The sequence below is a fragment of the Papio anubis genome, chromosome 17, assembly GCF_008728515.1.
Source record: "Papio anubis isolate 15944 chromosome 17, Panubis1.0, whole genome shotgun sequence".
Lineage (NCBI taxonomy): Eukaryota > Metazoa > Chordata > Mammalia > Primates > Cercopithecidae > Papio > Papio anubis.
This window is the reverse complement of record NC_044992.1, coordinates 36,142,214-36,165,983: the sequence shown is the minus strand read 5'-3', so window position 1 is coordinate 36,165,983 and position 23,770 is coordinate 36,142,214. Positions and strand designations below refer to the sequence as shown.

Here is a 23,770-nt window from a genome sequence, read left to right as displayed (position 1 = left end):
AAGAAAACTGGGCTAATAATATAGATTTAAGAATTCGTTAACATGTGAATGACGTTTGAAGCTAGGAAAATGCTTGGGACTCCCTAGAAAGAGGAGGTAGAACAAGAAGAGGAGACTGTGGAAGGATCCCTGTGGAATGAAGCATCAAGACATATTACACTAAGAAGGAACAACCAGAGAAAGATTAAAAAAAAAAAAAAAAAAGAGAGAGTAGTGTCACAGAATCAAAATGTGTAGAGTAAGGTTAAATTCAAAAACTGAAAAGCTTCAGTTGTTTTGCTTTTCTCAACAAGGAAGTCATCAGTGATCTAGATGAGAGCCGTTTTTGAAGGGAAAGAAATAGAAACTGAACAGAAGCAAATCAGGGAGTAAATGAGAGGTAAAGAAGTAGGACAGGAATTTTCACTCTTTTAAAATCTTGGCTGCAAAAGGGAAGAAGGAGAGAAGGTAGTAGCTAGAGAAGTATAGGATTGAAAGGGCATTTTTTTAAGGCAGGAAAGCTATGTATGCTACGATGTCCTACAGTTTGTTTAACTCTACAAACAACTCTTCATTTCTATTTCCACCTTTGCAGCCCTTGTCTGCTCTCTCAGCTCACAGAACCTTCCCAGTGTTTAATCTTCTCTTGGCCACAGGGTCCTTAGTGGATTCCTCCCTGGCTCTATGAGGGTGGCCTTCTCCATGCCACAGAAGTGCCAAACTCTCACGTTGGCCTGAGGACGGGTTGCACCACTCCCTGCTAAGAGGATCTGGCCAATTACATTCAGATTTTATTATTAACTTAAAATGTGAGTGATCATCATTCTGTTTCTTAAAATATAACTCTCTCTTGGGTCCATTTACTTCTTGGAAGCCAAGATTCCATGAGCTATGAAACACAAAGATGTGGAAAGCTGCAAATGAGAAATGGAACCCAGTGAAGGGGAAGTGCTGTTGAAAGCTGGGGAGAAACATTCAGTGTCCTACCCCTCACAAAAGCAGAAGCATTTCAGAGCAATGAAATCTGTCACTGCATTCTCTGTCCTTCTCACAAGTGTGACCACTTTGAATTGTTCAAAAGCCATTCATGAAAGGGCGGAAATGCAGTTTAGAGGAACATACCTGCTGGGTTACCCACAGGGCAAAGTTTGCAGCACAATTCCATTCTGTGTGTATAGGATTCACTAACTTCTACGGAGCCTACTAGAAATATAGAGCCTATCACAAACCTAGCCTCTGGTGCCAGCCCAAGATTCTGTTTTAAGGCTGTTGAGTATCTTGAATTTGTTTGCGTATATCTGTTAGGAGTAGGGGATGGAGAGTGGAACTCTTTCACTTACTTCCCATTTCTGTGTGGTTTTCAAAACACAAAGTAGAACTCTTGTGAGTCAATTAAAATTAAGCATCTCTCAAGGACCCAAGGGGGAAAGTTGGCTCCTAGAAAAGGCAGCTGAAGGCAGGGGGTGGAATTATTTGGTCCATCACATGGGTATTTTCTCTCCCACTCCTTTTCTGTGGGTATAGTGGTCACAGGCAGCAGCAATTTTTTTTTCCAATACTGCTGTTTCTCCTAGTGACACATGGGTGAGGCAATAGAGGGGAGGGGGGTGTTGTTTCCTTCGGATGCATTTGAAGGTTATCCTGATCTTCCAAATGTAAATCTTGGTAATCTTTTTCCAGATGATGTTAAGAGCACTATGGCAGAAAATACATAGCTCAAAAAAAATCAACAGGAATCTGAAGGTATTATTTCTCTTGGGATATCAGAAGGTGAACAAACCCCGGAGGTTCTACCCAAGGCCTGATGAAAGATTCAGTAAAAGTCTTCATTTATAAATTATTTAAAGACTACTCAGACACAGTGGAAATAAATTCACTGAAGCACAAATTTTTTTTTATATATATATAAGTATATATATATATAGAAGTGTGTATATATATATAGAAGTGTGTATATATATATTTAGACAATGGTACATTAAAACTGTGAAGATAGATTTTGGGGCAAATATGGATTATTATTCTTTTCTTTCTGTCCTGCCATGCCCCCTGCCTTTAAGAAAAAAGCAATAGCTTTAAGTCAATTATTCTTTCCTGAAATGTCATCTCCCCATAACGCCCTCAAAATCCACATCAACTCTACTCTGCTGTTGTTGGCCTGACCCACAGAAACCAGGAGTTACAACACTCATTACAATGGCAAGAAAGCCAAGCTTCCTAAGCCAGCACTAATACTATGAGCAGAACTTTCATCAAACAGCTCCTGGGTCAACCAGAGGGGAAATTCAAGGCTCTACCAGTCCTGGCCTGCCCAGTGGGCCCTCTCAGGGAAATGGAGGAGCATAAGCAAGTTTATTAAAATAACAACTGGGCAAGGTGCCTACAATGGTTAATGGAGCATATGGCCTGAATCTGGGGATGGAAGCTGCACTTTGCATTCTTTTCCAGGAAGGGAGGGAGCAGCAGTGGCCTAAGTCCTTGGAAACTCTCCTCAGTGCCCTGGCTGGCATCCTGGAGATTTTCCCAGACTGTTCTGGGAGGGGTTATCCCACCCTAAGCAATAGGTTCCACTAAGTCTTCTAATAAATAATACAATCACCATGCAAGTCAAATATTTAGATTCCCACTACAGCAGTGTTTCCCAAATGTGGGTCCATGAACCAAGGAGATAATATTTACCACTTAATATTCAAGCTCTTTTGCATCTCCTTCCTAGGTTACTATGGTTATAACTAGGTCTTCTCTTGAAATCAAGAGAAGCTTTGAGTCAACAGTCTTTCCTGAAATGTCATTTCCCCATCTTTCCTGAAACGAAATCTCCTATCTCTCATGTTCTGGGAGCTACAGTAAATCAGTTATATCACTCACTAATTCACTCTAAAATGTAGGTTAGGAAATCTACTGAACTAGATCATCACCAGCAGAAGATACCATACAAGAAATTATTATTCACCTTTATTATCAACAGCATTCTCACCTTGAAATATATCTGATTACTGGTTTATATTTTAATGATATTAATATGTTATTCTGTATTTAGGGTAAAGAGAATTTCAATAATATTAATATCTTCTGTTTTTAAGGCACTTAAAGTATCTTTTTTTTTTTTTTTTTTTTTTTTTTTTTTTTGAGTCAGAGATTTATTCTGTTGCCCAGGCTGGAGTGCAGTGGCACAAATTTGGCTCACTGCAACCTCTGGCTCCCAGGTTCAAGTGATTCTCATGCTCAGCCTCCCAAGTAGCTCGGATTACAGGTGCCCACCACCACACCTGGCGAATTTTTGGATTTTTTTTTTTTTTAGTAAACACAGGGTTGCACCATGTTGGCCAGGCTGGTCTTGAACTCCTGACCTCAAGTGATCCACCTGCCTCAGCATCCCAAAGTGCTGGAATTACAGGTGTAAGCCACTGTACCCAGCCCACTTAAAGTATCTTTAACAAACTAAATTACTCCTCATAGTACTTATTCATAGTACCAGTTCACAGAAGCTAAGTGATTTGCTCAAGATCATATATGCAGTAGGTAGCAAGACAGGACTTCAGTCCAGGTTTGTCTAATTTTAAAACAATTGTTCTTTCTGCTATATTTGGGCTGGCTCTTCAGTCAAATATCAGCAAAGATAAAGCAAAATTATCTGGGTGATTGTTTTCAGGAATCTATGGTAGATTAAGTAAATTAGATCCTTTCAGGATGCTTTGCTTTTAGTATTATTTCTAAGAGACAGTCAAATATCACTATTCGTTATGCTCCCAGATTTCAATATTTGTTTCAGTTTCAATTCCACTCAATATACTTTACTGAGAGTCTTCTATGTACCATTTATAGCACAAGAGGTTAATAATACAATGATGCTTAAGACACAGTGTAGTTGGGAGGTCCTCATAGTCCACTCATATATCCATGTTCAGACTGTATGATCTGGGAAATACAAAAGATTCTACACATCCCTTTGGTTGATTTGTTCCTTAGTCCATTCCTTTGTTGACTGACTTACTCAGTATTTACTAAGCAGAGATAAGTAAGACATACATACTGCATGCTCCCTAGAGTTCATGGTCCAATGAGAAAGACAAATAGGAAAATGGATAATTTATAATAAAACTTGGTAAATGCAGTTACAGAGATATAAATAAAATGCTCTAAGAGGCAAAAGAACTGAGCAGTTAACTCCACCTGGGGGAAACAATACAGGCTCTCCTTGAGAGATTGGGTCTTAAAATATGATACTCCATTAAAATATTAGACTGTCAGCTCATTTAAGGCACATTTCATATACTCCTTAGTTTCCTCCCAACAATACGTTCTCACTATTCGTGTGTTGGGAGATCAAAATACAGACAGATTTTGCGAAGTGCTTGACTATGGACTGAAAGTGTCACATACTACGGTGGTTACTTCTAGTTCTAGTAATTTTTACTATCAGTCTTCTCCTGGCCCCCAAAAACTATGTCCATGCCTGAACGCTCATAACCTGTGAATGTGACATTATTTTTAAAAGGGTCATTGCAGATGTAATTAAAGATCTTGTGATGAGATCATCCTGGATTATATGGGTGGATCCTACACCCAGTGAAAAGTTCCCTTATGAGAGATGGAAAAGAAGGCACAGACACAGAAGAGAGGCCATGAGAAGATAGAAGCAGAGATAGCAGTGGCATGTTCACAAGAAATGCTAACAGCCACCAGAAACTGGAAGAGGCAAGAGAAAGTATTCTCCCCCTAGAGCCTCCAGAGGGAGTGTGGCCTTGCTGACACCTTGATTTCAAACTCTGCCTTCCAGAGCTGTAAAAGAATAAATTTCTGTTGTTTTAAGCCACCCAGTATGTGGTAATTTGTTCCAGCAGCCATGGGAAACTAATACAAGATCTAGTATGTTTCTCTAATAGCAGCAATGTCAAGAAGCCCTAAGAGTTTAAGTAATTTAACTCTGTGTACCACAAAAAGTGAATTAGATGAACTAAGTGCCACTCCTCAGGAAGTTTCCACACAGAGTCATGGAAATGCTAAGGTGGATGGCAGCATAGCAAGTCTTTGTAGTGAGACAGATTTACATTTGGCTGCCTATTCTACCACTTATCAAGAATACAAATTGGAAAATTTGATAAGCCTAAGCTTCAGTATTCTGATCGGCAAAATGAGAATTGCTGTAAGTGTTAAACAAAATAAAGCACGTAGAGCTCTTAGCATTATGGCTGGCTCACAGTAAGTACTAAGTAAATGTCGGATATTGTTTATTACCATTGTGGATACACACAAGTACATGCACACAGCTGAACGCACTGATCAGATAAACGAAGAAGGGTGTTCAACTACAGTCAATTACGAATTCTTTGGATGGGTCCTATTTCAAGTCCAATTTCAAATCCTCAGTTATCTTCTCTTCTTCCTCATTCCTAAGGCACCTACCCCTGCTATCATCAAAAACAATCAACAATTTTGAAATCCTGTTACTTGCCGTGTCCTATTTTTCCCACTAAAGATTGGAAAAAGTACTAAGGCTTTTTAAAGAATATCAAAGTTATTGAGCCCAGGCCTTTATACATTTCTCTCCTTTTAACCTGGAAATATGTTTCTTCTTTCCTAACCACTTACCTCTGAGGACAATGTGTCCTTCCTTCTTTCTCACTAAGCACCAATGCCAGCACTGGTGCTCACAATTGATCACCGCTCTTTATTATCTCATCAACCTCACCACTCATATATTCAACCATTCTCTCTCCAATAGTTTCTTCTCTACACTCACAAATACCTTCTTTCAGCTTTGCTACCCACATGCTCTCAGTTCATCCCCTCCTTGACGTTTTGACTTTCCCTCAGCTCAACCTGTCCCAAATTAAACTTACCATCCATTCTACCACCCAACCCAAATCAAGGCTGAAATTTAACTCCTTTAATTTCCTGTCTTCCTAGGAATCACAGTTTGATATCTACTAATAACTTTGGGGCCTATATACTCACTTCTTCCAGTTATCTGGAACACTTGTCCCTAAAACTTTCACATAGCCGGTTCCTTTGATCACTGAGTTCTCACCTAGACTTCCCTTTGTACAGTGATGCTTCCTTCCCTGGCCACCTTATCAAAAGCATCTTCCTCCTAAGTCACTCTCTAGTTAAAATCCACTTTCATTGTCTTCACAGAACTTCACACTACCCAAAATTAATCTTATGTGTTTTCTGACTTACTGTCTAATCCAATCTCTTTAAGCTATTTGAAAGCAGAGACCATGTCTGTCTAGCACAAAATAACTGTTCCGTAAACATCTCTCCATGAATGACTTTCCTGGACTTCTATTTTCTTCCACACAACCACAGCTCTTGCTTAGCCCCACAGCCTGAACAAGATAAACTTTTGGAGGGAAAATATAGCTTGGACCACAGCTTCCCAGCTGGCCTCCCTGCTATCTCTTCCTCAGCAAGTTGATCTTACATCCTAGTTGCTATCCTAAATCATAACTCTCATCTTGTCAATTCTTCAAAATTCTTTGATGACTACCCACTGGCTACAAAATAAGGTACAAACTCCTTATCTAAGCATTCAGTACCCTCCTCTGGTTCCACCCTACCTTTTTAAAAATTAAATGCTGTTTTTAAAAATGTTTTTTGAAATAATTATAGACTCCAAAGATTACAAAGAAATGTACAGGAAGTCTCATGCACCCTTCCCTCAGCCCCCAACAATTTTAACATTTTATACAACTCATACAATATCAAAACAGGACTACTTATGCTCTTTCTTCTTCCTCTCTTGTTTCTAATCCTTTTATCGTTTGCATATTTGCTATTAAAAGCTACCTCCAGTCACTTTTTTAAAGTGTATGAAGACATAAATTAATATAGACATAGAGATGAATGAATGGAAGGAGAAAAATAAATGAAATGATAGAGTATTTCATCAATCCTGTCCCAATAAAACATAATCCCTCTTTCCTACATACCTGCACTTATTTGCTGAACTTCTCTTATAAAACCTATGTTCTGCCACAGTCTCACAGATGCATACTTTCTTTATACATCCATTAAAACAGTAAACTCCCTAGAGACAGATATAATTTCTTATTAATTTTATTTCCACTCAAGAACCAAGTACAGTGCTTCTATTAGAGCAGGATCTCAAGTAATATAGAATCTTCATTGTGAATGAATGGATGAATTAAATATCTCTGCCCCAAGAGTAATTAAATATCTCCAACAGTTGGGGGATGCTTCCTAATGGAGGTTTTGTTTGAGGAAAACCTTGAACAGATCAGTAGAACTCAAAAAGGCAGAAGAGGGAATCCTTTTATTGGTAGCCATTATTTAAAGAACATATAAATTGATCTCATCCTTTGTAGCTGCTGGATAATATTCCATAGTACAGATGCACCACAGTTCATTTAACCATACTCCTCTTGGTGGATATTTAGGTTTCTAACAGTTAAGATAAAGTTTGGGTTCATATTACTGAAGACCCAAATAAGAATGTCAAAAACACAAGGTACTTTCTCTCTTGTGTGAAAGAAGCTCAAAAGGAGACAAGTCAGGGTTGATATGCGGACTTAATGGTCTTCAGGCAACAAGCTCTATTTTTCAGCCCCACCATCCTAGCATGTGGCTTCTATCTCCAAAGTTGCTCCATGACCTCATCCAACACATCTAGTTACAGGTAAACTGAAAGGAAAGAGAAAGAATGTAATGACCCAGCTAAGCCAGGTCCCTATATGTAGCCTTCCAGAAGTTTCATACTATACTTCCATTTCCATTTCGGTGGTCAGAACTTAATTATATCTCCATGCTTAGCTGCAGGGGAAGCTGAAAAAAGATGGTCTTTTACATAAGTGCATTGGTGTCCCAATTAAAATTAAGATTTTGTAACTAAACAAATAATAATGGATACTGGATAATGGATACTGGGTAACAACCAGGAGTGAAAAGGCAAAACTGACATCTTGCCCTGCCAATTAAGAGCAAGTATGCACATCATCTCCTATAGTAAGGAAAAAAAGCATTCCGTCTAGTTCTAGTCCCTAAAATAGAAGAAACCTTGATACTGACTCCCAAACAAATCAAACTTTATCCATGAATTTTGCAATATTCCGAGGATAATCATGTCTGATTTTCCACCATCAGCAGACTAACTGTAACCGGGTTAGAATGTGGGCTTTTTCTTCAATTAATTGTTGTATTTTTTAATGAGCAAGGTAGTCCTTCAGAATATGGAGGTGGACGGCAGCTAGGATTTGAAGCCAGGTTTACCAACTGCCACCACTGGCGTCTCCTCTTCTTCGTTCACCTCTTTAAATTCCCACTACTTTGTCAAATGCAAAACTCACCTCTGAAATAATAGGGAATGAATAAATGAATAACATTTAGCTTTCTAGCCTGTTTCATCCTCTCCACAGCTGCCCAGCTAATAATAAAAGCGTGTGTGATGGGAATGAGGGAAGGTTGCCCTACTTCTGTCTGGGCTGGACCCGTCAGAGTTCCTCTCTTTCCTTTCCTCCCACTAAGACCAGAGCCCACTCCACAATTTGTGGGGCCCTGTGCAAAATGAAAATTGTGGGGGCCCTTGTTCAAAATGTGTAAGCATTTCAGGAGGTGACAGCAGGGCATTAAACGAAGCACAGGACCCTTCTAAGTGCAGGGTCAAATGCACTGATCCTATGCCTGTGAAGCAGGCTCCAGCTAAGACTGTATTTTTCCTAACATCAGTTTCTGGCTTCGCAGATTCACAGCCCTGCTCTGATGAAGAAGGCTGCTCAGAAGTCTTCCTCCCCACCGACAGTGACTATGACTCCAGCGATGCCCTGAGCCCCCGAGACCTGGACCTGGTCTACCTGTCATCGCACGACATTGCACAGCAGACCCTTATTGGCCTAAGCGGCAGCGCCCCCGACGTCCTACAAGTGCACGACGTGAAAACCCCACTGGGGCCCGGCCAGGATCCCCAGGGCGAGGGCCCAAATCCCGATCGCTCATGTGCTGAGTTCCTCCATAGCCTGACCCTCACCGGGTTCACACCCAAGAACCACGCCAAGACTGTGTCAGGTGCACGGCCGCCGCTAGGCTTCCTGGGAAAACGGAAGCCAGGCAAGCACCCCCACTACGGTGGCTTCAGCCGCCATCATCGCTGGTTGCGAATGCACAGCGAGACCCAGTCGCTATCGCTCTCTGAGGGCATTTACACACAGCACCTGTCCCGGGCCTGTGGTCTGGCCCAGGAGCCCGAGGAGGCCAAGCGGCCCGGCCCTGCCCTTGATGGTCCCAGGGGCCTAACTCTGGCCCACGCTGCCAGTCTTCCTGAGGAGCGGAACAGCAGTCTCCAGGACGCGAGGCCTTCGGTCCGCCGCCTCTACGTGGAGCCTTACACAGCGGCCCTGGTGCCCCAGGACGAAAAACCATGGGCTGGCTTGAGCCCGCCCTCTGGAGGCCGCAGCACCCTGCCCAGCCCCACAGGCCCCGATGTGAGCCAGGAGGGCCCCACCGCCTCTCCCGTATCAGAAATACTCAGCAGCATGCTTTAGGGAGACCTATCCTGGCTGTCCACCCCTCCATCACTACACCCTTACCCCCATCCTGCCCCACTGTGACCCCACTCATTTTCAAGAGTTTTGAATGTTTTAAATCCAAAGGTTACAAGTTCAGGGTCCTCCTTTTTTAGATAGAGTCGGGGGTGGAGGCCAGAGTTGCCAGTGCCGTTCCCACTTCAGCCTAGAAAGGGCATGGGGGAGTTGTTGTGTCAACATGGAATACAACATGCAATGACTCAAACGTGCCACCCTGTTGGTGGCACCTATGACTGAAGTTGGCCATCCCAAAGAGAGACGCTCTGTTCTGCAGCTGGTTCTGTAATCTGACCCCTGGTTTAGGGCTCTTTCACGAGTTTGTGATTGATGAAGAGAAGTTCCATAAATGAAAATAAGGTTAGCATCGTTTCTCCCTGCATTCCAAACCTTCAGAAGAGTTTGAGGGAAACACACCAGGTTGTGTCTCCAGGGCACCGGGGTCAAGTGGGCTTGACCTTGGTTCCCTGTCAGCTAAACTAGGTCATTCCAAAGTACAGAGTTCTCAGGGCTCACCTTATCCAGTTTATCCATCAGTACTTATCTGATTAAATAGGCCTTGACAGGCCTTTTTTTCTTCGCATAGTGGTGTGTGGAGACCACCAGAAACAAAAGTAGAGAATTCTTCTCTTTCAGCTCTATCTTGCAAAGACAGAATAGGACAGAAAGTAGCCCTTCCTGTATACCCAGCTCCCATCCAGGCATGAAAATGAACCATAGATTGTTACAGGGGTCAAGGAGATGGCTAAACAAAGTGATAGCCTAAATTACAGATAAGACAGGGGAGGGAGAGAGACATGGGCAGAAATATATTTCCTTTACAATTCTAAGTTAAGCGATGTAAGTCCATGGGGGCTGTGTCTCTGAAAATCATAGTGGATCAGCTCCAGATTCTTTGGTGATGAAATTGTCATTGAACCATAAAGTGCCCTGCAGATATGGCCAGTCAGCAATGGGCTCCTCACAATCCCACAGGCATATCCACTCACCCTACATCATAGATCAAGAGTCAGATTGTCCAGGGCTAGGGTGGCTGCCTTCCCCTTTCATCTTACCTCTCCTTACATCAAATTGGCCCCAAAATCATCTGGCCCAATTAGCATCAGAGAAAGTATGCTCAGAAGCCCTTACCAGTGGTTCACTCCAAGGATGTGCTAAAAAACATCTGGAAATTTTGCTTTGGTCTCATTACCTCCTATCTGAATTTCTCGCAAGAATCCAAATTAGACAAATCACACTGCATATTCAGAAAAGGCACGAGTCTCCTCATCTCCTGGAGCCAAGACCCATTCACTTCACTGACGTTCTAAATGATCCTTTTCTGCTTCACAGGCATTTCAGTTAAATATTGCTCTTTATGGCCCTATCCTTGTCCACAGAGTTCTACCATTCCTCCTCAGGGGAGTTCATACAAAGTCCCCTGTTCACAATGTTATTCTGATCCCTTCCATTTTAAAAACATTTGATTTAAACATAAATAATTACCCTGCTGCAAAGGTACAGATTTGGCCCATGGCCTATGGTCATTAGAAAACTAAAGCCCAGAGCTCAGACTTTATTTTTTTAAGAGATTTTATACTCAATGAAACCCCCAAAGAATCTTGATCAGAATCACTACAGCTCCCTTTTCATGCCTGGGAGGATTTTAAAATGCAATTTTCTTGTCTAAGTGAATTCTATGTGCATGGAAAGGGAGAGTGTTAGAACTAGAAGGGCCCATAAAATTCATCTAAGTCGTGGGTTTCCAGGTAGGGCAATTAAGACCCAGAGAGGTTAAGTGACTTGCTCAAGGTCATGGAGCTGGTTTAGTCTCAGAGACAGGATCAGAACTAGAATCATTCCCTTTATACCAGGCCGTCCCATTGGGAATTGGTCCATACCTAGTTAACTATTGATTGTTGTCTACAGGGTGCCTCCTATTTTGTAGATCATCTACCTACTTCTGATTTCAAATTCAGCCTTTACCTAACAAGTTTCCAATATTACAGAGCTGCTTGTTGCCAGGGAATACCAACTTCATGTAATACACATCTCAGTTAATTAATTAAAAAGTAAATTTGGGAAAAACATTTCAAATTATGCCTCCTAGTTAATAACAAGAATGGCAAAGTCATTTGCACTCAGTTTCTACTTATTTCTAATTATAAAATGGATTGTTCTGTTCAATGAGTTTGTGAGATGATATTCTAGGATTGTGAAGAACTAAGAATCTAAGGGATTTCCTGATCCTGATCATTCCGGTGGCATAGGAGGAAGTTTGTGACTGAATCAGGTGGGAGGCATTCAACAAACAGCAGAGGCAGAAACTGACCCACCCTTCGGACCCCTCATTTGGTCGGTAACTTCTGGCATACTGGACCAAAATTGCATTAATTTTAAACCTGCTATTTTATATTGGGGACATAAGGTTATTTTTTCATCTTCTGTGAGGAAAGAAGGCATGCCCACAAAAAGAATAATGCATGTTACATTTTAACGGGCATACTTAAATCAATTGCAAATGCATTTTATTAGCAATATTCCTAAATAAAAGTGGGTATTTTATAGCTTCCATAATTAGCTATTATTCAGGTAGGTTTCCCCATACCTCCACTTTGCAATATTTTGTGAGCCCAGTTTAAATTAATACATTCTTGTGAGAGACAACTGTGTTCTCTAATTCACAGTGCTTTATTCATTTGGCCGATCTCCTACTTACAGAGACTTTACAATGTCTGAGGATATTTTGTTTTATTTTATTGTTTTTGTTTTGTTTAATTTTGGATACAATGGATTTTTGTCTTTCACTGTTTTGGTTTGTTTTTTTTTTTTTTTTAAATCCAATATGAGAGCCTCTGAAGGAAACTGTCCCAGGTCTTCTTTTCCAGGGTTTTTCTAACATGCTTGATCGGCTTTCATCATTTGTGAAAATCCTCAAAAATCCTTGATTGAGGTTCTCCCATATGTCTATCTCGATTCTAAGTCCCATTGAGATCCAAAGAATCAAGTGTGAAACGTAGTCCTGGGCCACAAAAAGCTCACAATCTGATCTAAGAATGTAACCATATGTTCACCATACATCTTCTCAACAATCTCTTAGAAGAGGCAGGAGCCTGTCTCCTCAGCCAGGCAGACATAGTGCATGTTGGGCTACATCTTTGATTTCTTCTCACTGTATAGACTCTTGAGGGAGTACAATCTGGAAAATGCAAGTCATAGATGTGTATGTTTGGCAACTACTTAACAAAGCTAAAACATCCTCTTAATTGGAAAGGGTGCCTGGGAGACAGTAATGAAAAACATTCACTCCAAAGAATGAGTATTTTAAGAAGCAGGTACTTAAAGATGAGAGTTATTCCCTTTAAAGAACATTCACTAATGTTCGAAGCAATAATTACACTGGAGAAAATTGTTTCATTTGGTTTGAAAATTGAAGCAAGTTAGTAATAATATTTCGCCAGTCCTCTTTCCTGAAGGATCCCAAAGCACTTTATGAAAAGCAATGACTGAAGCCTTGTTGTACTCCCCTAAAGAAACCTTGTCCAGGAGCCACCTGGCAAACACCTACCATGTCCTTGCCAGGAGATCATGCCAGACAAGTGGAAAGGAGGACTGGCCCCTCGTTCATTGTTATCCTGCCACACAAATGTGAGCCCTGGTGAGTTTGGAGCTCTTCCCTTGAAGATAACTCTGTTAGACAAGGAGACATCCCAGAAAATACCTCCTTGGTCTCCTCTGGTTCTTCATCCTCCAACCAAGATGTACTTACTCTCTCTTGGAGAACTAACTTAACAGCTTAAGTTAGGTATGTCTGCAATGCATTTAAGTTGCCTAGTTATGTCAACAAGACACAGAATTCACTGACTTCTGAAAAGGTACACGTTAGGAAGGTGATAACATTTTTCTACAGCTCTCTCAACTTTGTATGTAGCAGAGCTACAGCAAAGAGTGTGCATCTCTTGGTATATGTGCTTATTAAGCTATCACATACCAATTAGAGAAAGTAGCTATAGATTAACAAAGAACACACTCTGAGAATTCAAACTGTTGCAGAGTCACTTTATGAAGTCTAAATATTTTTCCAGATGATTTAATGAAGCAAACCTGGACTTTTTTCTTCAAGGTCATATCTTTAAGGAAATTTTTTAAATAGCTATTTGGAAAGCAATGGTATCTCTTCATAGGTAATAGGGTGAGCAAGGAAAAAAACTGTTTTCTTTGCTGGTCACCTCTCATAAGATGTTCAAACACGTGGCTTATGACTGTTAAGCTAAACTTCAATGCGGCCTTACAAACAACAAGGGTAGTGTATTTGAAACCATGTTGTACCGCTTGGAAACTTATTCTAAGATCTTAATACAGACTTTTTCTGAGGTGTTGAACTTTGCCATTAGCAAAAAGTATTTTTAGAAAAATCCATTGACTGTTTATGAAGCACTGATTTTGCCATATTTCTGGTCTCTGCTTTTTCCACCGCATCTGCACACAGCAGTTATATTTGTTTTTTCAATTATTTATTCTATTTCCACTAATAATGACCTTGTAAAACAGTTATTCAAAAGGATGATTGGTTTTGTTTAATAATTGTATAGGTGGGCTGTGAAAAATATTCTATTGTGATAAAGGAAGTAGGAGATTTGTTGTTGTTTTAAATATTATCATAGAGTCTTTCTCCTACAGATATATACTTTTTTTTTATTTTAGCAAAAGCCAATATTTAACTTAGTGGCAAAAGTTATGAAGCTATTAGTTAAGGCTCTTTGCTCCTCTTCCTGCAGTCCATGACATGAAAGTCTGAATATACTTTCACAGTAATCACCCTCCAGTGACTGATTTTCAAAAGCCAAGTCTGGCAAATTATTGTAAGTCACTCTGAGTTGCTGTGTTGCCTCTTGCCTTGTGAAAATCAGATGTTTCGGGGTATCCCATGTATGTGACCACAAGCATCAGTTTGATGTTTGTGATTTTTTAAAACAGTGTGTGCGTGTGTGTGTGTGCGTGTGTGTGTGGTGGTGTCAGAGAGATGTTTCATAGAAAAAGTAATTTAAGTGACATTCTTATTTGGCAGTATTTAATTGCTTCCTTCCTAATGTGTACGTAGCAATCTGGCTGATTATTGGTTATTTGTTCAGAATTTATTGTATCTTGTTGCTGTGTATGCAACTGAGTGTGTGTTAAAGTTTAGACTTCAGTACGCTATCTGCACAATTTTGTGTGCTTTAAACCTCTGTAAATATGCAGATGAATCATGATCATGTATGATGTGTTAAATGTGACTTCCACTCTTGAAACAAAAATATTTTATTGTATGTACATTTGAAAACTATTTGAACAATCTAAATGTATATTGTAAATGTCCAGTACCCTCAGTCAAAAACAGCACTGGTAAAATGTATGCCTCCTCAACCTACCAATTTATAAGAGGTCAGGGATTAATGAGAATTAAGGTAATTTTTCTAATGGCCTGTATTTTTGGTAATTTCTTACCTGCCTAAGTGTATTTTCAAGAAAAATTGTTGACAGAAGAAATCTAAGCTATCAGAGGGAATGACTTTATTTCATAAGCATTAATTATACTTTATGTCTTTCCTAATATTGTTGAAATCTAAGTCAAGCATGAAGTCAAAAAATATTTTTGATTGTTCGTTAGATTTTTTGCTGTTCAAGGGACAGTTTCCAAGCCCATTTGTCTTAACTGTGGAAAAATGTTGATTCAATAATAAATAGAATTCTTAATACTTGGCTTACCTAATGCTTTTCCTTGTCTCAGGAAAGACACAGATTTTTCAGCCTAAGCTTTTAAAATCTCCTCACTGAAACTTTGGAAGAATTATCATTTGTGGCATTGCTTTGGCAATTATCAGCAAAGTCTGACCAGCTGGCTCTTGATTAACCAGTACCAGTCAACTTATTTCTCTTTCATAATTGATTATTGCCAAGCATTGAAAATACAGCAGCAGATCGTCACAGCAAATACTCTCACCAAGTTGCACGCAGGAGCTTGGCCATCATAATCTCGCATCTTCTTCCACTGCATGCACGTTTAAATGTCTTCGGTGCATTGCTGCATGCGCTGTCCCATCTCAATTTCTCCAACCTTTCTATTTCCACACCCATGAAGCTCCTTCTACCCCTACTCCCACTGGCTGAGATTTGAGATTTCTTCTGTGTTTGAGAACACTACAAAGAGATTGCTTCCACCCTAGGAACCTGTACAAAGTTTCCCCTGAATTCCCAAGGATGGGAAATGTGCTGCTTTGGACCACATATTTGTCTTACACTGTTTTACAGAATTCTTTTACACACAGACGAATTCAACTCTTTATTGGCATGTTTGTGGTCAGCTTTCTTGACAGTCTCAGAGGGCTGTTTTGTTGTCCTGGCCAAATATGCTGTTTTCCCTCTGTAAATTGTCATCTTTCTAAGCAAACCATTACTTTCTTTTCCTAATTCTTTCTCTAAATAAAAGTTTACCCTCTTTTTCAAACCAAACAGATGACATTCTTCTCTAATATCCCCTGTCTTCTATGAGCACTCTTGGGGTGGTATTGGAGTAGGGAGAGAATGAGGTAAAGAGTAAGAGGAGGCTTTTCAAATGTAACCTGCTAAGTGAGAAGTATGCCTTCAGGGAATGCCTAACCCTTTTGATAAGTTACACCAAGCAATATGCAGTGTTTCTATCTGCCAACGAGAAATCACTCCTTCTTCTCTATAATAAAAAGAAATCATTTTAAGGAAGTAAGCAAGTTTAAACCAAGAGTTTCTTATCAATTTAAAGTGACTCCTAGACAGGAGAAAAACATTCATAAGGAAATTATCTTACCGATATTATAATGTCAAGCAAGTTAGATCTTTGCAATGATTTTTTGACCATGCAAATGCATTTCCTCTTCAGGTAGCATGTGGCATTCCCATCTTTACATGATGCCCCTTCTAATGGCCTGTCCTATCAAACATTGCATTAAGATGTTTTGCCAAAGAAAGTACTAGTGTTAGATACTGACTACAGGAATTCAGGCACCAGTTCCATACTAGACTAGACCAGATGTTCTAAATGAAAAGCAACTGGCTGCTTTGTTACCCATCACCCCACCCCAGCACATTTTATAGTACCTGACATAAATATCTGTTAAATGAATGATAAACCGATGACCACCAGAAATTGTAGAGAGCGCACTTAAAATCAGGTTAAATCCCATACCTTGCATAACTCCTCTGTAAAGAATGGACATGAAGACCTTTTCACATGCCTACCAGCCTGCAACTCTCTAAAATGGCTCAGATGAAGCTCAATTTATCCCCTCAGGATACCTTGAAAGTATCTCTTTAGGATTTCCTGAAAACTTCCACCACTTACCCCACGCATCACCTCCAGAGTACCTTGATTGGGTGGGAATGTACCGTCCAATCTGGCACTGGACCACCTGATGGAAGCCAAGGGTCTGGGAAGAAACCTGCCCTTTCTTACGGTGCAAGATGCACCTCCAGATGGCCAGCAGTTTTCTGAGTGTCATGATATCTTGCCCAGTGATTGGGTACCACTGGATTGACATGCAGATCACTCAGCCCAGCCGCACTCACTGCATACCCAGAAAACCTGCAAAAGTCTTGTCCTCGTGCCCAGTAAGGCTGCTTTTGCACATACCATTTTCCTCATCAAGCTTTAATAACTGCAATCTTCTATATGTTTAGAAAATACTTTTCACAAGCACCATCCTTTCTGAGCCTGACAAGTAGCCCTATGAGGTTAGCAGGGCGAGAACGTATATCTCCGCTTTACAAATAAGAAGAGTGAGGCTCAGCAGAGTGAAAACTAGGGCCCAGGACTCCTGACTTTCTAGAGTGCCACGTGCCATTGAGTTAGGTCCTTTGAGAAAAGAAAAAAAATTTAAAAGGCCACTGGAAGCTGTCTCTGTGGAAGACACCCTGCACAGCCAGACATGCAAGGGGACATTTACACAGACACAGATAACAATGGCAAATGCAGCCAAACGGGACAACAAAGCACACAAACCCTTTCCCCCAAGGCAAAGTCAGGCACTCTGTGACTGCAACCAAGACACTTTTTCTTGCAGTCACAGAGGGCCTGACTCTGAGCTAGAACCTGGGCCTCATGCGAAAGAGTTTGTGTGTCTTTCCTCTCTGAACTTACAGATAAAGATGTCTATAAAATGTGTAACTCTTTTTCAGCTTTGAAATTCCATGAATTTAAAACACACACATTGACTACCTATCAGAGATAAGAAGGGATTCTCAGAATGTTTCTATTTGGGGGATGCGTTTTGTGGTGTTGTTGTTTTTTGGGGTGTGCATAGGTTGCGGGAGCTATGTAGATGACATTGAATCTATTATAAAGAAAGAAAGTAACTGTGAGAAATCCATGCTCAGTGTCCCCAATATTCCCCTGCCCCACAAGAAATCTTTCATTACAGAAAGATTTAGGTCAGTCTTCTGCCTCACCTGACCCCTGTCTCTCTCAGAAAACAATTTCACCTGTTTCAGTTCCCCTCTCCTTGCTGTCCAGCCACTGGGATCACAGTGAATATGGTCTGGAATATCCCTTGGACCTTCCCCAGCATCTAATCTGACACCAGCACCGCCCACCAGCTGTTCTCTTAGATCTTGCCTGATCACTGCTGTAAGATCACTTCCCTGGAGTGTCCCAGAAAGGGTCAAGGCATTGCACAACTCCAGGGGGCACTATTATTAAGTGTGGAATGTGCTCTATTAGCCACTTCCCAGAACCCAGGCATGAAGCAAGCTGGTCCTTTGCCAGACAGCAAGCCTGAATTGGGCATCTCCTTTGGGGTCAAGGGGAAGATGAGAGACTGGTATAGAACAGGGCACTGGGCCCCACCTTATGAAGGATGTTTATCAGCCCACAGTGGGTCTGTTTAACAGCTCAACGTTGGACACACATCTGACTCTTCCAAGTTTGGGCCAATTGAGCACCAGCTTGGACTTTGCTTGGGCCATTTTGGCTTGGCTAGATCCAAGTGTCAGGCATTGTTCTCCCTCTGCCCTCAGCAGAGTCTGTGAAGTCAGGACATGATCATTCTCTGACAAACATTCAGTACATTTCCCTGGGTCCCAGGAGGCCTGATATTGAAATGTTTTCCTCTCCATAGTTATATTTTCCTTGGTTGAAAGAGTTTTGTTTTGGAAGTTGCTACCCTGTCGAGGTAATGAGTCAGTTTGGGAGGCCGGTGCAGAGGGGAAAATGCACATCATTGGCAGAGGCCAGAAGGATGGGGGTGAGAGAAGATGGGAGATTCCCAGTGGGAGAGAAAGACCACACCCTCTTCCCCCTCCCACCCTTTTAGGAAGAACATGACCCCTCCTTACCAGCTGAGGGCTTCCTCCCTGGGACCAGGAGCCAGGCCCAGCTGCTGCCTTAGGACTTGATCCTGGGAGAAATAGGTAAGCAGGAAAGGAGCTAACATTTATGGGTCGTCTTTTGAGTACCATTTAATCGTCTACCTTATACTTCTTGTGAAAAGCAGTAGCATCATCATCCACATTTTACAGACTGAGAAACTGAGGCTCAAAGGAAGGAAAATTGCATGCCCAGCATCACACAACCAGCCAAGCCTGGAATTCAAGTTTAATATAGGAGTCCAATGCCCATTCTACTACGTGGTCTCTCTGCAGGACTCAGGCCTACGCAGAAAAACAGACCCAAGAAACTTGGGAATAAGAAGACCCTGTTGAGGGACAGCTGATATTATCCGCCTCTGGGCAGGGAAAGCACTGATGGCAGAGGGAGAGGAGGAGGTTTATGGACTTAGGCCACCCTTTTTCTTTGCCTCTAATCTCCTCTCCTCAACTTTTCCATCCATACATTTTCTTCACATGGAAAGAAAAGTCACAGAGATACAAAAAACACACATCAACACACAAATACACGCAGATCTCTCACACACAACACAAATACACACATCCCTACAAGCACAGAGGCACACACATCTGGAGGTAAATCTCAGGATTCAAGGGTTGGCCTCATGCCAGCCCTGAGCCCCGAGTAGCCCACTGAGGAGCCCTGGTCTGCCTCACTTTGGGAGGTCAAATCAATGAAAGAGCCCTGGTAGTTGAAAAAAGAGAAAGGGAGAAAGAAAGAACACCAGCACCTCTCATGATGGGAGGTCAGAGCGAATGAAACCAGGAGAAGGGGGTGGGGGGCAGGGTGAGAGCAGGGGGGTGGGGAGCCTGGGGCTGGCAGCTGAATTCCTACCCTGGCCCAGCTCCAAAAGATTAAAATAGAGCTCTTAGAGTGTCCCCTCCACAGACCAGCCTGCCAGGGGCCAGACAATACGTGGGTTTGTGCTCCAGCACAGGCCTCCAGAGAGGTGATGTTTTTACCCGGACGGCTAAAGGCACAGAGGCAGGTCTAAGCAATTCCAAGCCTCCTTCAGCTGGCAGTCCCAGAACAGGCCACGGCACAGAGAGAGCGGCCGGCTACTAGGGCACAGACAGATATGCCCTTTTCTCACCCCGGGGCAGGCCGCTGGACTCCTACTTCTTCATTTTATCTACCCCGAAACACCCAACTGGCAGGGCTCTGTGGGACAAGGTCTTAGCAGATTCGTTATACTCTAATTGCGAAAGAAAAAAAAAAAAAACTCAGCATGCCTGTAAACAGCCAGCCCTACCCATGAGGGATGGACAAGGCGTCCCTCAGATTATCTGAAATACTCAGATGAGTACAAACACTTCATTTTCTCTAAGCAATGAACACGGCTTCCCCAGGAGGAAGCCCTGCTGGCCACTTGAGGTTACATCTTGGAATTCTTGAGGGTTTCAGGTGGCTAGGTAGGACTCAAGTCCAACATCTCCGACCAGTATATCAGCTAAGCACACAGGCTCTGGAGTGTGCCAGACATGGGTTCTACTCCTGACTCTGTCCCTTAATAGCATTTTGAACATGGGCATGTTACTTGACCTTTCTGGGACTTAGGTTCTTTAGCTCTGACAGCGCCTACTTATGGTCTTAAGGGTTAAATGAGCAAAATGCATAGAAAGTGATCAAACCAATGTCACTGGCAAATGTTAGCCAGAAACAAAGATTATTCCATCCTGCCAGGTCCCTTATAAAGGGAGAGAAAATAAAATTTATTAATCAAATTTTTGACAGTGAGAGTGGATGCTACCTGGACAGAACTCTGGGACACTGGCTTACCAGGGACTACCTGGGAAAACTGGGACACAGGATCCCCGTCCTTTATAGTCTTTCAAAGAGTTCCTATTTAACACTCCATCAAGGTAATCTCTTCTAAAATGACCCTAAAGTTTACTCGATAGCATAAAGCCCATTAAAAGCCACAGTCTTTTATAGTATACCATGATATCTATATATAAAATTCTTATTTAACATATAATCATAGTATATGTTATAATATAATATGGTAAATCATATTATGAACAGAGGACTTAAAATTGAGAAAATTCTGTCATTTTAATTTTTTTCTGTTAATTGGAAAAAATAGCTGTTATTCCATTTTAATGGAAAAGTTCCTTCTTTTATCTCACAGAACATTAATATTCTACAAAAGCAAAATTAAAGAATCAAGAATAGCCCCTAGGGAAGTGAGGGATGGAGGACAACTCTCATGATCACGACATATTTTCTTTGAACAATTTTAATTATTCACATATGAAGATCAAGACATAAGATGACCAACTGTCCAGTGTGCCTAGCATTGAGGACGTTGGACTTTCAGTTTTAAAACCAGAACAGTACTGGCCACACCAATGAACTGGTTGCCTCAGTGAAAGAAGAAAACACCTGAAAAGTATACAACGATTCCTTAGCACAAAACTGCAGCAAACAGCCTCAATCTATCAGTAATCATCTTTAGACCCATTACCAAAACCAGACAGCTCTCCAAAAGAAAGTAATCCTGGTCAGCCAGGTGATTTAAGAACTTTCAAATGCGGAAAATGTTTGCACAGCCTTTTGTGTGTGGCTGTTTTGAAATACACTTTTACTCTTTAGCCTCTGGTTCCTTCCACTCAACCTGGCCATCCTCTCTGTGGTCCCTGGATGCCACTGGAATTTGCCTTCCTGGGTCTCTGGAAGACCCCTTCAACATAAGGTCTTGGTGACCTCTTTCTAACTTTATGTTTTTGTTTGTTTGTTTGCTTCCTGCCTGCCTTGTTTGAAAAGAACAGCACCTTCCTCTGGAGTGTTTTGCTAGCATTAAATAAATTTAAAACACATGGGAAAGGCTATATGGTTTACAAAGTAATCTTGCTCTTAATTCTCACAATGTATAAGGTGGGCAGTATGATTGTGCCCATTTTTTTAATGAAGATACCAACTCTAAGAGAATATAGCCAAATATATTTTTTCTGTAGAAAAAAATATTTTATCCAGTTTTTTCTGTAGAAAAAAAAAAAATGGAAAATTCAGATGCAGTTCTTCTGACTTTAAATCCTATACCATGCCTCAATATTAAAATCCATCAACATGGAGTGATATTTAATATGGTTAGTCCTTGCATTTCAGCTGAGTCATTTAAAACACACACAAACACATATGTATACATACACTCATCAACACATACAGACCAATCTCAAACTTGGGTCCAAATAAACTCACCCACCTCACTCCTCCACCTAAACAGTGAACAGATGCATTTTCCTGGATTTTACTTCAGCCAAATAGTCACTTTGAAAAATAAAGTACTGCATAACAAAACAGAATAATGACTTAGCAAATTAAAAGAGAAGGGCGAGAAGACAGTAGCTAGTCAATCATACCATTGACTAGCATGAAAGAATGTAAAACTTGCTACCAGGTAAAACCAATACATTGGGAAATGTATCCAATAGAGAGAAAATCAGTAGCAGATACAGATATTTGTACAACATGCTTATTGCAAAGCTGCTGGTTGTGACACAACTAACTGGAGACAACCTGAGTGCCCACAAATAGCAAAAGAATTAGACAAATTCTGCTATATCTTTAGTATTGTTATGCAGAATGGCTAAAGGCCATTCACATTGACATAGAAAGATCTCTATGATGGATTGGGAGGAAGAAGCTAAGGAAGGAAGGTGGGAGAATAAAATGTATTTTTGTAATCCAGCCTGCTATAAGCAATTGTTTTAAGTTATATTATATGCATATGTATGTTATATATACATATATATGTATATATGTGTGTGTATATATATATAAACATACATAGAAATAAATATGAAAAGAAACATACGTTGTTAACTTCAGAGTCTGGGCTAGGAAAAGGAAGGGAGAATTTATTAACATTTTTACACAATCCTGAATTATTTGACTTTTTATTTTTAAAAGCATATATTATTTCTGTAATTTAAAACAATAATAAAGTAAGTCAAAAAGAAAATAAACTAAGCCCAGAATTTTGCCGTGTCTAATTTGAGCAAAGAAAACTCAGATTCCTCCCCTTACATCTTTGGGTTCATCCAAATGAACTCTCTTAATTGGCCCCAGACACTGACATCTGTGTGGGACTCATCCCCTCTTTATTCTCTGTATTGTTTTTAAAATGGCCACCTCCGCTGGATGTTAAGATTTTGATTGTGAACCATCCTCCCGCTCCCACTTCTCCCTCCACCCACTCACCCCCAAAAAGACTTTGGTTCCTGTTAAAAAGGCCAAGAATAAATCCTCTCCACCCCAATTATTCTACCAATACATCATCCTCCCTACTCTTTTCTCCCTAACCTCCAGATGTTGGACTCTGGAAATGGATAACTGTGGGAGGCAGTGGAATCTCCCTCTCTAAAGGCCTTTACTGAGGGAGCGAGTCACATCTGTTGAGGATGGCTTGGATTTAAGTGCAGTTAGAACAAGTTAGTTATGGGTGGTTTGTCATTTTTGGAGTGCTGATTGCATACAGAGCCCAGTGAGAGAGAGGGGCAGGAAATCAGGAGCCCTGCTGGCAGAGCAGACCTGCACAGAAGAAACAAATTGGTTGCCTGACGAAGCAATATTTGATCAATGACTTGTATAGACAACTCCTAGATTACACTTTTAGACCATATAAATCTAAGAAACATAGCTTATGCTAGATGATAGACTATTATTCAAAATGGTCTTGACCAGCAGATGTCATTTAATAGAGATTAAAGACAATTTCCGTATTTGGTTAAAGTAATCAAAGAACAAGATGAGAGAATCTTAGCTGGGCAAAAACGATTGGGGAAAAAAATTAATTCAAGTGTTTTAGTTAACAAGCTCGAATTAAGCACAGTATAAAAAGCTGCTTTTTTAAAAAGTCCACTAGTGCAATCTC

At 40.9% G+C, this 23,770-nt stretch overlaps 1 protein-coding gene across 1 annotated transcript in view; it reads left to right on the top strand.

The window, feature by feature from the left end:
- ANKFN1 (ankyrin repeat and fibronectin type III domain containing 1) overlaps positions 1-15,622 on the top strand; it is a 196,436-nt gene extending 180,814 nt beyond the window's left edge. The window contains exon 19 of the mRNA XM_017950614.3: positions 8,683-15,622. Within this exon, the coding sequence (XP_017806103.2) occupies positions 8,683-9,479 (797 nt within the window). The 3' untranslated portion in view covers positions 9,480-15,622. The remainder of the gene's footprint in view (positions 1-8,682) is intronic.
- Positions 15,623-23,770: the final 8,148 nt, after the last annotated feature.